Below are 13,727 nucleotides of genomic sequence, written 5' to 3' on the forward strand. Positions count from 1 at the left end.
CCCCCCCTTCCCCAAAATACACACACTAGATTAAAATAAAATAATGAAAAAAAAGTGGGGCAAAAATCGCACCCACCATTTTGGGGGAGCAGGTTGAGTCCGGTCTGCAGACGTGATGGTAACGCATCACAGAAAACGTCCTCCCTTGGAAGTGGGGGAGGCTTTAAACATGATCCTGCCATACGCTTCTCAGAGAGCAGCCAGGCCTGGTCCTGGGAAACCTGGCAGCCGCCAGCCGCGGGGCGGAGTGAGAGGAGGAGGAGGAGTTACGGGGCCCGTGACAAAGCCCAGCCAGACAGTGCGCAGAAAGCTGGCGCGGTGACCAGGAAGCAGAACAGCTCCTGGCTGCGGCTGGGGACTGGCGGGCTGCACCTGAACCCGAACCCAGCTGTCCAAGCGCAGCCCTCCCCGCCTGGCTGCGGCCCTCGTGCGGGTGGGGAAGTGCGGCCTCCTCCTCCCGCTGCTCCTCCTCACAGGCCTCCCGGCCCGGGGAGGGGGAGGAGGCAGCGGCACCAGTAGCCAGAGTGCGCGGGGCGCGCGAGAGACCGCGACTGCCGGGTACAGCCGGGCGGGCGCTAAGCCTCTAACGGGGAGAGACTGGCATGAGCCTCGCCAGCCGGGCGGCTGCTGCTGCTGCGGGCTGCCTGGCGCTGCGAGGAGCGTGAGGGAGCCGCCGCCGCCGGGAGCGGACACTCTGAGGAGAAGCCCCTCGCCCCGCCGGGGACGATGGGGAACTGCCTGAAGTCCCCCACCTCGGATGACATCTCTCTGCTGCACGAGTCCCAGTCGGACCGAGCCAGCTACGGGGACGGGACCGAGCCGGATCAGGAGCCGCCGCCGCCATATCAGGTAGTGGAGCGAGGGGTGTGAGGAGACAGACGTGCCCGGAGAGGGACAGGCACAGCCATGGGGGGGGGGGGGGGGAAGGAGGCGGAGGTGGCACACGGGGAGGGGAACTGGAGCAGCCCAGAGATGGGGAGAGACACAGAAAGCGGAGAGAAGACACACCAGGGGAGGGGGAGAGAGACAGCTGTTTACTATTTTAATTCACGGAAGTGGGGTGGCTGTAGCCGTCCACTCGGGCTTTTGGTTTGTTGTAAACACTCCCGCGTGATCCTTTCACTGTCCAGCTCAGGAAGGCTCCTTCCCTCCCCCCAGCGCTTCGCCTACAAAACAAAGAGTGAAAGTGCTTTCCTTGGTGACGCTAATGTGTGTCAGCTCTTAAGTTTGGGAGCTTGCTAAACCTTTTCACGGACAGCGGTCGGTGAGACTTCTTTGTTTCTTCCAGGCTCACCTATTTTTGCCTTCCAACACACTGGAAAGGAGAGCAAAGGTTTTCTCTTAAGCTAGACCGTTGCTCAATGTGTTGTCGGCAAAGATTTTAATGGATTGTAAGTATAAAATGGGTTGTAGAAGCTATGCGAACAAGAACAAAGCAATACACATACCAAACCAAAACTAGAAAAGAGATTTTTCTAACTCTGTCTTTAATCTTTAGACAGCTCTGAATGAATTTCTTTAAGGTATTTCTTCTTCTAATTTTTGGCTAAAAGAGAGGAGGCTCTAGTTTCTCAGCCTGGGCAGCTTCCTTTGTTATCTTCGTGTGGTGACATCACTGTCTGGCGTTGTTCTTTTCTCATTACCCTTCTAAACCAAAGATCACCAAACAAAAAACAGTCTTTGTCTGGGTTTATTTACTGTAGCTTGTGCTTTCTTGATTTTTACCAGTAATTGATCCTTAATGAATAACTTTTTTTTTTTAAGGCAATAGATCTTATTTCCCATGAGGGATATATCAGGCATAGGAAATGTTTTGTCCATTATCTCTCTCATCCCTACAAAAATTCATAAATTTGCAGCTTCATGAAAGATTGCAGAGATAGAAAATACACAGCATTTTTTTCTTCTGCATGAAAACTAATGTTGATATCAAACAGTTTGGTCATGAATAGCAAGTTTGTAACCTTGACTCCATTCAAGTGATCACCAGAGAGACAGACAGACATGCACACGCTGAACTTGTGGTTGCACTTGCCCACTCCGTGTGATCACCACGCCACTGTATGTCAAAATGTGTATCACCTTGTGTAAGCCATCCGAAAGGAGTTCGTTATATAAAACAATAGTCAACAAAAAAATAATCTAAGGAATACATTATTTAAAGTAGATCTGCACTTCTCTTAAGGGATGATCAGGGGAAAAAACTAGCATTTTCAAACCTTCAGTGTGTTTTAAACAAGTCATGAAATAATAGGATATCTTCCTGAGAAATCTACCCAAGTGTTTGAGATAGTAACCTTGAAGGGAGACTTGATAGCTCTTTAGTTAGATAGGAGTCATTCAGTAGTTGCAGAATTGGCATATAATTAACAAAATTGCAGGAAGCATTTAACTGGGTAGATGTCATCTACAAATGTTCTATATGTTAAAGAATGATATCTATGAGAGGAATTTTTGAACTATTCAAGAGAAGGCGTGTGTAGCTGTCACTGATGATGCAGTGAAACAGCAGTGGTATTACACAGCAGTGGTATTACACAGCAGTGAATATAGTTGGTTACATTTTATATGTGCAGGAAATGTCTAACCATTTTAGAATGAACTTCCTAATATGAAGAACTTCCTAAAGTCTCAATTAGAGCTACTTAGCTCCAGTGAACTGAAACTCCTCATTGTCAGATAAAATTATTTAAAGGACATATGACTTCAAACTAAGCCTACATTATCTTTTCTGATTAAGAATGCAAGAATTTGTTAAATCAAGACCTAATACAAACAGTTTGGCAGTCCATGCTATACATTGCAAATGCCACATGTTTGTGATCTCCATGTTTTTTTTTTTTTTTTTTTTTTTTAATTAAAAAAACAGACTGACAGCATTGTTATAAAGACCTCTTCATAATGGTCAAGAGCCTCTTGCACAAATTCTGCAGGCCTTCCCAGGTTGATTTCAGTGGTGTAAGGACTGAAGGAGTATTACTGACCCTTCAGTTTTTTGGGAGGTTTTTATTTGTTTTTTGGGCTCTCTGTGTTTAAATGAATGTGCATTTGGGAAGTGGAAGGAAATAGACTGATTTAGTTTACTGCCTGTTCTTTTTGTTGGTTATTCTAAAGCCCTGCTACTGTTGACATACAGCAACACATTTATTCAAAGTTCACTCACTTTACTAAAAGTATGGAACTCTAGATGAATGCACCTAGTACATGGGAAGCTCTGCTATTTTGAACATAATTTGTTGCCATGACATCTGTGATGTTTTTATAAAGTATTTTATATTTTCCAAGTAAATCAATGCCAGAAAAGCTACTGTAATGCAATATTGTGGTTTGATTTCCTGACCTATATGTTTAAAATTTCAAAGTTACAATTTTCACAACTGTAGTTCAGCCTCAATGACTTAAGATATAAATTTAACATTAAATGCAGTATGTCACACTTGTTCAAAGTGAATAAATTAAAATCGAGGAAACAGTCATTTTGAGTAACCTGACTTCTGTGCTAGATAGTTAAACTGAAGGAGCTGCTTGATGCTATGACAGTGGAACAAAGAATTCCATACTGTTAGTTTTATCCTTATTGTGAACAAAGTAAGTATCAGACTATGAAAGTATTTAAACTGTTTCAAATTGTGTATGAAAGTGTGTAAGATTGATGAGGGGAGACAGGGAAGAGTCAAAACCAGTTTGAAAACTCCTATTTGTGGCAACGAGTGATATCTACTGGACGATGCTGGGTGATTACTACCATAACCATTGTTGTTGGAATTTAAACCTAAAAATAGGTGGACATATGCCTAAAAATTGCCACTATTTAGAAGACAGCCCTTCTCTTGTATGGCTCAGTTTACTTTAAAAACATACAAAACCTACCAAGAACAAAAGCTAAATTTCTCTATTGCAGGAGTTCAATAAACTTTTTCCCTCTCCTCATTACCTTTATTTCTGTAGGTAGACACTAGCTTGTGTGTCTTGTAATTGACCCCTTAACTGTTTAGGTAAACAAGTTGGATGACATAATATCCTTGATTGGACCAACTTCTGTTGGTGAAGGAGACAAGGTTTCTTGAGCTCCGTGTAGCTCAAAAGCTTGTCTCCCCTTCACCAACAGAAGTTGATCCAATAAAATGTATTGCCTTACCCACCTTGTCTCAGATATTCTGGGACTAACACAACTACAACACCACCTTTAATTATTTGGTATTTAAAATATTTAGTGTCTTCAGATACTATGGTGATGGGCACCCATATAAGACTCTAGTTAGGGCAAGGCTACCATAACATTTTTTTTAAACTACTCATGCAAAATAGCCTCCCAATATTCCTTTAATTGGGGATGAGAGATTATTTTTGAATGCAGTCTCAGTGATCAGTGCTGTGTAAGACTCAGAATATGCAGTTCTTAGCTCTAGGAATTAAAATAAAAGTCAGATTGAAATATACACAGGATAACTGGGATCAGAAATTTCACTTGGTGTTCATGGACATACCTATATATATTACATTATCTGGATTTGACTTTCAGCTGAAAGGTTTCACAGAAGTATGGTTATTTTTAGGAGGGAGTTGAATGATGAAGGAGGGTGGCCCATGGACACCAGAAGATGGAGAGCAGTTCAGGTTTAAGGGGCAGCATGGAACAAGGCACAAATACAAGACTGGAAGAAGGGTAAAAAGAAAGCAGTTATTGGTAACTTTTCATAGTCTATATATTTTGTCACATACCAAAGGCCAGCATTTTGTAAGTATTTACTAATTTTGGGTGCCTCCATTTTAGGGTGACCAAATTAAGCCATGATTTTCGGAGGCACTGAACACATGCAACTCCATTTGAAGTAAAAAAGCTGTCTGTATTTAAGAATTTCTTTTAAGTTCTCAAAATTGAGGGTTTTTTAAAAATCTGCTTTCCTTTTCTGTGCATGTTATCTTCATCATTTATTAGTCTCACACTTCTGCTATATTTCAGATGAGTTCACTGCTTTTCCCGCTTCCCACTTGTCATACCTAACTATTCTAATCTAAAGACTATTTTGTAGAACAGAAGGCTCACATATGCTGCTTAAAAACCCCCCAAAACCTCACACATCCTCACTTCATCCCTTCCTGTTCCTGAGTAGTTGCACAAAACAATTTCTCATTTTATTAATTTTTGGAGACTCCACACAGTAGCATCACAGTCTGGATGTGAAACCTGAGGAGGAAAAATGTGGGGAAAAATATAATTGCAGACAAGAGGTATAACCATCTTCTAAAAAAGGATTTCTATAAAGTTCAGAATTAAAGCACAAAAAGTTTCAGTACATATTATATTAAATACAGTAAATTGAAATGCGTGAGAATCTCATGCGAGTTCTTGGTATTCATGTTTAACTCTAAAAAGCATATTTGAAATGTTGGCATAGAAGAATAATTTACAAAACACTTTCATATTGAATAACATAGTTCCAGATCTATCCACAGATTCCTGTAATACTGTACACTGGCCTACAGAATCATACATTATGGGCTCCAGAGTTTAATTTATTGTTTTGGCATTTTTTTTAAAAAACCAGATGGCCCTTAGATTAGAAGGGTTCTCAAACAGGGGGTTGGGACCCCACAAGGGGTCGCAAGGTTATGATTGGGATGGGGGGGGCGGCGGCGAGCTGTCAGCCTCCATGCATGGCAGAAGGCCTGAGCCCTTCAGAGCTGCATGGCTGGACAGAAGCAGCTGCTGGCCAGGTGCTCTGAAGGCAGCACCGTTCCCAACAGTAGCACAGAAGTAAGGGTGGCATGGCATGGGAGGGGTCACCACAGCCTGAAATATTTTCAAAGGGGGTCCCAGAAAAAAGTTTGAGAACCCCTTCAGCACAAGATAAGGGTAGGGAGAGGGCACAAAACTTATTTTGTGCTCCTATAATCTTGGAGCAGCTGGGTGGCTGAACTGCTTCCCAGCAAAATTTAGGATAGACCCCAGACTTCTCTAAATTCTGATTGTTGCAGCAGTCCCTTAGGGTCTGTTGCACAGCTGGGGATTATGCAGTTCAGTATGCTCTGGCCATGGCCCCTCCTTTTCCAGCTTGCATCCTCCCATCCTCAGGGTGGGGGGTGGCAGGCTGGGACTGTGCAAATCATTCTCCCAGCTGCCCTATTGGGATAGCCATAGGAGCAGTGCCAGGGCTGAGGCTCTTGTCCCTTGACTTCAAGAAGTTTGCAAGTGTCCTGGAAAATTTAATCTGAATAATCAAAAGACTATTTATTGGAATACTCCACTACTTTCCTGTTTGAAACTTGCAGCCTTGGCTGCATTTATTGGCTTTATTTTGCTTAACAGAAAAGCCAAGCTTTTGTTGTGTTTCAGCAGTGCAATTTACGTGTTGTGACTCACCTAACTACTACATTGTATTGGTGTTCTTCCACTGTCTCCAAAAGGAGCAGTAATTATTATTAAATATGGCAAGCCAAATTAATCTCTGGTATAAGTGCAGTTCCAATAGGGGTATGTATGCCAAATTCTTTGAAGCCTCAAAATGATGGTGTAAGTTACATGGAGACCTAAGTTAGTAATAAAACAAGTGTAAAGGGTGAAGTAATATAACTTGCTCCAGTTTGACAATGAATGCATGCGCAAACCTAATATAACTTACACACATTTAAGAGGCATAAGAGGATAGCTGAGCAGAAAAGCAACTCACAGGAAGAAGTACCCAGCCTTATCTTATCAGTAAACCAAATCAGCTAGTAGTTTTTATATTTATATATAAACATTAAATAATGCAGGCCTGTTCTTTGTTTTCATTTCTTAGTATTCCAGTCTCTCATCTCTTCTGACTTTCTAACCTGCCCCAAAAGCCCATACAGAAGAAACACCCAGCAGAGTTGCCCCTGTGGTACTGAACTGTTCACTATTCTGGTCAATTTCGCTCAGTTCTTGTGGATACTAATGAAGTAGTTGAGGGGCCTTCTGAAGATGCAAGACTCCTATGCCAAATTTTAACCCTTAGTTAAGCAAGCTTCATATTTTTAGTCTGAGGTATCATGAGGCTCAGGTTTTCTCTTATCTGTCTCTGCCTGTAGGAAATGGAGTTCTTGGTGTGTGTCTAACTAGCAGATTCTGATAATTCAGACAAATGGAGATCAGCTCCAATGGGATGAGAAGAAACAGTGAATGAGGAAAGCGTAGAACTTGCAGGAGCCTGGGAAATGGTAGAATGAGCTAGTGTTGCTCTTGCAAGGAGGTGAACAACAGACAGATGATGTAAGCTTTCTTGTGTAGCTTGTTTTAAAAATTGAACATATCCTGTGACAACATTCTGTAGCAATGAGTATGGGATTCCCAGGGCCAAATTATAAAGCCAGTTCTGAAAGATTGTGCTCACAACAGAAGGAGTGCAATATTTTCACATGCAGTTTAGACAGCTATATTTGAAAGTCTGGCTTAGAATGAATCTTGTATGTTTTTTATTATAGTTTTGTCAGTATGGTAAATTGTTCATGTGTACAAAACTTGGCATTTTGTGAGCACAAAGCACACTGGGCTCTCTCTTTTTAATATCTATATTTGGATTTGCTTGAAGAGTAGTTTATTCAGAAAATATCCTCACATGATTTGGCTAGTAAACAATTTACCTTGACATTTCTTCCATTTTGAGGGTCATATCTTGTGCACTCCCAAAGTAGTTGTTTGGAGGATTGTGTTGCAATTGATCAATGCTAAAAAGAAGGGTTTATTGTGAGGTGAGAAGTTGGTTGTTTTGAGGGTGTTTAAGTACAGTTTTCTTTCTGACTAACACTAAAACTGTGCAAGTGTGTCTATCTCAGTGCATACTGGTTAGATTGTAGTTTAGCAGAGTGGTGGTTTGGTGTCTTGTTAACTTTTTCTAGTTAACAAGATGGGAAAAGGTAGGTAAATCTTTTAGCATCAAATAATGTTGAAAGTATCCTTATACTATAACTAGAAAAAGTTAACAAGATGGGAAAAAATAGGTAAATATTTTGGCATCAAATAATGTTGAAAGTATCCTTGTAACACACACTTTTCATGAACATACTTGGTTATTGGCTGAATCTTGTTATTGACTCTCTTCCAGATAAAGTGATTTTTAATCCCAATCTCATTTGGTACAAGTATTAAATTAAGACCCATGTTAGGAGGAACCACCACCAAACTACAGTATGTCCACTGATATTTGAGTGCTGTGTGCATTGCCCTTTTGGCATACAATTCTTTAGAAATGTCTGAGCTAGTTGGAGGCTCTGCACATGAAGTAAAATTCATCTACCTCTGTCTCAGTCGCTCTCTCTTTCTCCCTTCCCCTCTTTGATAAAAGTCAGAATTGATGGTTAATGGACACTTTTGGAGATCCTGTATAATACTGCTATTATCTTCCTGACATTTACCCTTTACTGGAGAAGATTTTAGTTGTGGTAACTAAAAATGTAGTTAATGCTTCCTAGAAGCTTCTTTGGGGTTGGCACTGATTACTGTGCCCCAAGAAGTTCAGACAGGATGAATGTACTTTGTATAAGGAGGCAGACCATGTGCTATCTGTGTAGTTTATCAAATACCCTATTGCAGCTGGTATCTGAAGCAATTATGCATTAATCTGATTAGAACTCACCACACTAATTCTAGTTTTTCTAAACATTTGAGTGAAAAAGTAATCTCATCACAGAACTACCGATGTCTTCTCTTATTGCTGAGAAAAATAGATAAGAATCTGTGAATGCAACGGTTGTGTTTCCACAGATTGTTTTTCCCCTCAGTCCCTCCTTCCACAGAAGAGGGATAATTCTCCTCCATGCTGAATCAAATAATAAAATGATGAGACCTTTTTTCTCTGATATTTTAAAATCAAAGCCAAAAGGTAGGCAGAACATTAGGGGTTCAATTTAAGCAGGAAATTTAAATAAAAAGGAAGAACATTTCCTCTTAGTTAGGCATTAGAGGAGATAATCCTCTGAATGCAAACACCTTAAGAAAAGATTTCAATAGAATAATTTCAAAATTTTGCAGATTCAAAAAGAAGCCTTTGTACGTACATTTGCCAGTGCAAAATAAGAGTGGAGCAATGGTCCCTCTGACCAAGACGACAATAATTCAAGTTAAGGTCCCAGTAATGGGATCATGCAGGGGTCGTTGGGAATCTAAATGTGAAAATAGAATCAGTATTGAGGAAGAACAAAGTCTTCAGTTATGTCCCTGCAGGCAATTTAACTACTTTTTAAGGGAAGTTTTGGTGTGTACACCAATCTGAAGGATGATCAATTTCTAGAGACAAAAACTCTTTACTATAAAATGTGGTGACCGCAAAAATATTTGATACATCTTAAATGCATTTTTAGATATGCTTAAATGATCCTACTGTATGACTGCATGGAATGCTGTGTCCAGAAGATATTTCTGTTTGAAGCCTTGGAATGTCAACAGGAAAAACAAGAAGCTTCTATCTTCCACAAAATTTGATAAGGGGAAATTGTTTTTAAAACTCTTTTTATAGTAGTGAGAGAAGAGAACAAATTCTTCCTTTTTGCAGAGTATTTCATAGCAATCCAAAGAATTATTCTAAAGCTAGCCTTTCCTTTTGCCTCTGTGCAGAAATCATAGGAAAGATTACAGAGACAATAAAAATAAGGTTCTTGCCAAAGCAACCAATTCCTCCTGTATCTTTCTCCTGTAAGGTAAGTCAGATTCTGACATTTCAGTGGCTAATTTATATCAGATCAGTCCACTTAACTACCACCAGGTAGGAAGCCAGCTACTAACATAATCTGACATTCAGTGTTTGTTACATTTTAAGACCAATGGCGAAATCAATGCAAGTTTTGCCATTGACTCCAGTGGGACCAGGATTTCCTTCCCAGCTGTTTGTTTGCATTATCTCAGTGTTTATAACTTACTTTGCTCAACCATTTTATGATTTAAGGGTGGAAAAAAGTCAGTCTTCAAAAACACTATCATGGTAATATGCCAATAATAAACTTATTTTGACAAGCATAAATATAATATAGGCAAAACATTAAAAGAATGTTATGAAGTCAAGCATTCAAAAGTTAGGAAATACCAGAATTAAGATTACCCATGCAACATTAATTTTGTTCCCTTTTGTGTATGTATGTATGGATTCTGATACGGTTTTCAGTTATCACAGTATTTTTTCTATGACATCCCTGACTCATTCAGTGCACAGGAAGGATGGTGCTTAGCGAGTGAATAAGAGCTGTATGGTGAATGAGACTGGGTGCAGGAATTAGACACTGTTTATAGTTAATGGATCTGCAAATAGAAAAAGGATGATTTGATTCACTAATAAACCCTCATAAATACAAACACTTATTTAGTGATTTCCTTTAATTAATTGATTTATTAGATTGCTGTATCCCTATTCAAATACCCAGAATAAAACCAAAAAACCCCCACAACCCAATCTGTCATACTTAATATCTTTCAGATGGTATCAAGCTACTTCTTCAATGTTAAACTTCTTTCTACTTTTCAGACTAAATATGAGAGAGAGAATCTATTTCCTTTATCAACCTTTATTCTTTAAATTAAATTACTTAAATAGAGTTATTGTTCAGGTAGACTGACATCAGTTCTCACTCAACAGTTTAGAACTTTTGCCACATGCTTTCTAATGCCAAAAAAGTAACATTTTTCTCAACTGAACATCTTGTAATTGTTACACCTGTCCTCACCATGCCCTCCCCGTATCCTGGTTCGTGGCCATCCTTTTAATGTTTGTATCTGAATTAAATTTTAGGCTCTTCAGAGTAGGAAGCTTCCATTTTTTTTATAAGACCGTCCTATGGCTTTGTATAATTTGTGATCTCTGGCAAACCACTTAAATTCTCTGTGTCAGTTTTTCCATCTGTAAAATGGGAATGCGAATCCTTATCTACATTACATGGATGAAGCAGAAAGCATCTTTAATTTAATCATCTATAATAAAAATTGAAAATTAGATCCAAAAAGGGAGCCTTTCATTAGGGAATCAATTCAAGAAAAGTCTTACATTTTGAAAGATTTTTATATATAGTGCACCTGGGCTGTAATGAAAAATTCATTTTTCAGTGAAAGTGATAAGGAGCCAGTGCATTCATACTTGCAAAAATCTCTGTTATTGTCTGTAACAGTGAGTCAACTGTACCTCATACCCAAGATCTGTCTCTTCCTGCCTCTCAAGGCAGATCACAAAGATTTATGTAAAAATCAGTTCTCACTGTTAATTTCTCTAAAAGCTCTGTAAACAATCCTGCACTATATTTTTATTGAAGGCCAAATACAGGAGAGAGAATCTCACTTAGAAGTGGTGGTAGAAGATGGCACCAAGGTGGTCATGTGTGTTGCTAAGTTAGCCTAATGCATATCCTCATAGTAAATTAAAGAATTTTGGAAATTAGAGTGCGGGAAAAGAGGAGGAATGACTATTCATCTCCCTGCCAATGCAGGAATATTTTTTCCCCCCAATATATTCTTGAGGAATGTGTCTAATTCACTCTTAAATTATTCAGGTGATGGAGACTTCTACAGTTTTCCTAGGGAGATTGCCCATGTCTTCTAAAAAATTGTTTGTCTATTCACCCTAAACATTCCCTAGCTCAGGCCTTATCTACACTAGGGACTGACTCCAGTTAAAGCCCTCAATGAACAATAACCATTGTAGCAGCACTAGAGCAAACTACTACAGTGGTAGGTTAAACCACTGTAAGCTGCAGTATGTATTTGTGCAACTTACCTTAGTTTCAAAACAGGGGTAAGCTCCACCAGTGTAAACAGTGGCTTTGCCTTACTATACAAGGGGTGAAATCCTGACCCCATTGAAGTCAATAGCAAAACCCATTGATTTCAGTGGGGCCATGATTTGGTCTGCATTGACTGCAAAGCTAATCTCCAGCGTAGACAAGGCTTCAGTTTCATCCCTTTTTTTTCCTAGTCATGATCCTTTTGTAAAAGAGCATCATGATAGGATGTAAAGCTATCCACATCAGGTATCACCAGAGCAGCATGAATGTTTTTCCTTGCTGACTTTTTTTTTTTTTTTTTAAAAGAGAGGATCTTTACTAAACCACCTAACAGTTCATAAGTATTTTTTTCTGTTTGTAAATTTAGGAGGAGACTGCAGAGGCTTTCACAGCTTGTTTATGTTGTGCAGCAGACTGTGATATCCCATGGGCCATTGAGGATTACAGTAACATCATTCATTTGCATTGTGGGGTGTTGCTCTGCCTCTTTCCCTCACACAAGACTACTAGTTATATTTCTATGGATTGTTTCCAGTTTGAATATGTTTGCAAGCTTCCTCAATACCATTAAGAGTTTGATTACCTTTGTTCATGTGTGTGGGGACCACCTGTGTTTTTTTTGCGGAGATTTTGAATGTAAACCTTTTTGTTCTCTGAAATGTTTTGCTTTTGCTGGAACTTCTGCTTTTATATAACATTTGAAAAATTCTAAACCATTCACCTTCATTTACACTGCACTGTGTTATACTTAATGTTTTTTTGCTATAGTTTAGTGTTTTTCAGTAGAATCTGTTAGTATCCTTTCTTGAAGTCAGTTGTTTAAATGTGAGTTGCAGGATTTAATCCTCTCTCTAAATACAAAGTTCAGGGACTCCTTTCAGGAAGAAAACCCTGCTTCCCTTTTAAATGTTTATAAGTACAACACTAACTAGTTTACAGTGCAGTACCACATTTCTTATATCAGTTTTAGCCTCATCTTATTAACTAATATTTTATTTCTTTATCCTTTTTTAATTCATAATTAAGACTGAATGCTGGATGGCAGCAAATACCCCTTTGTCTGTGGCCCTTTCAGATCTCAGGAGCTAAGTATAGTCAGGACCCATCAATACTTGGATTGGAGACCTACAAGTAAAACCCAAATGCTGCAGGAAATTATGTTGGTGATGCCGTGACGTTTCCTTACTGGCTGGTATTAAACTAATATCCTAGCATGGTGTTGGAACTGGGGCACTGCACAGCCAGAAGTGTTGTCTTCTGATTGAGACATAAAATTGAGGTTGTGATTACTCAATGTCACTAAAATTCCTTTGGTTCTTTTCACAAGATGTACAGGCCAAATTCCAACTTGAGCACAGTAATTATATCCTGCACAACTAAAATTCCTCCGTAGTTTAAATTAGAGCAGTTATTCTTCATCTCTCTCCTCCTTTTAAAAATTAAACAAAAAAATTAAATGGCAGCTGCAGAATAACTGTATTCCAGCACAGAAATGGTTACATTTTAATGTAAGATAGAAATATAAAGATCTTCACATTTTAGCAAAATGTAAGGTGCTTCATTGGATGCTACAGGCCAGATCTGGCCTGTGATGCAGCCTGTTTATGGTGCTGGAGCCTTGTAGAGAGATTTATAAAGCTGAGGATTTTCTTGGTGTGGTAGAATCCCTAGCTGGCATAGAGCCAGCACAGCAAGCTTTATAATAACCCTCTCCTACCCCCACTGACCCACCCTCCACTTGGGGGACATTTCTGGCTGATCAGAGTGTACTGTGCTCTAGCAGTCCCCACCAACATAATGGTTACCCCCTAGGGGTTGTTACAAGCCAGTATAAATTACAGTAACTTTAAAATTAATTTTAGACTAGGGGGCTGAACAGACTCCCTTGGGAACAGGAGGAGCACAGCATTGGTGCACTCTTGCACGTACCCCTTCCCCACATTGCATCCTGTGGGGAGTAGAGCTTGACTGGATCCAAAGATGGCATATGTATATTAAATATCCTC

General features: G+C 39.7%; 1 protein-coding gene across 1 annotated transcript in view; it reads left to right on the top strand.

The window, feature by feature from the left end:
- The first annotated feature begins 273 nt into the window (after window positions 1-273).
- RNF11 (ring finger protein 11) overlaps window positions 274-13,727 on the top strand; it is a 42,872-nt gene continuing 29,418 nt past the window's right edge. The window contains exon 1 of the mRNA XM_067535604.1: window positions 274-849. Coding sequence (XP_067391705.1) covers window positions 727-849 — 123 coding nt within the window. The 5' untranslated portion in view covers window positions 274-726. The remainder of the gene's footprint in view (window positions 850-13,727) is intronic.

This window comes from Emydura macquarii, unplaced genomic scaffold (assembly GCF_026122565.2).
Source record: "Emydura macquarii macquarii isolate MOO-44397 ecotype Brisbane River unplaced genomic scaffold, CSIRO-AGI_Emac_v2 contig_3506, whole genome shotgun sequence".
Taxonomy (NCBI): Eukaryota; Metazoa; Chordata; order Testudines; family Chelidae; genus Emydura; species Emydura macquarii.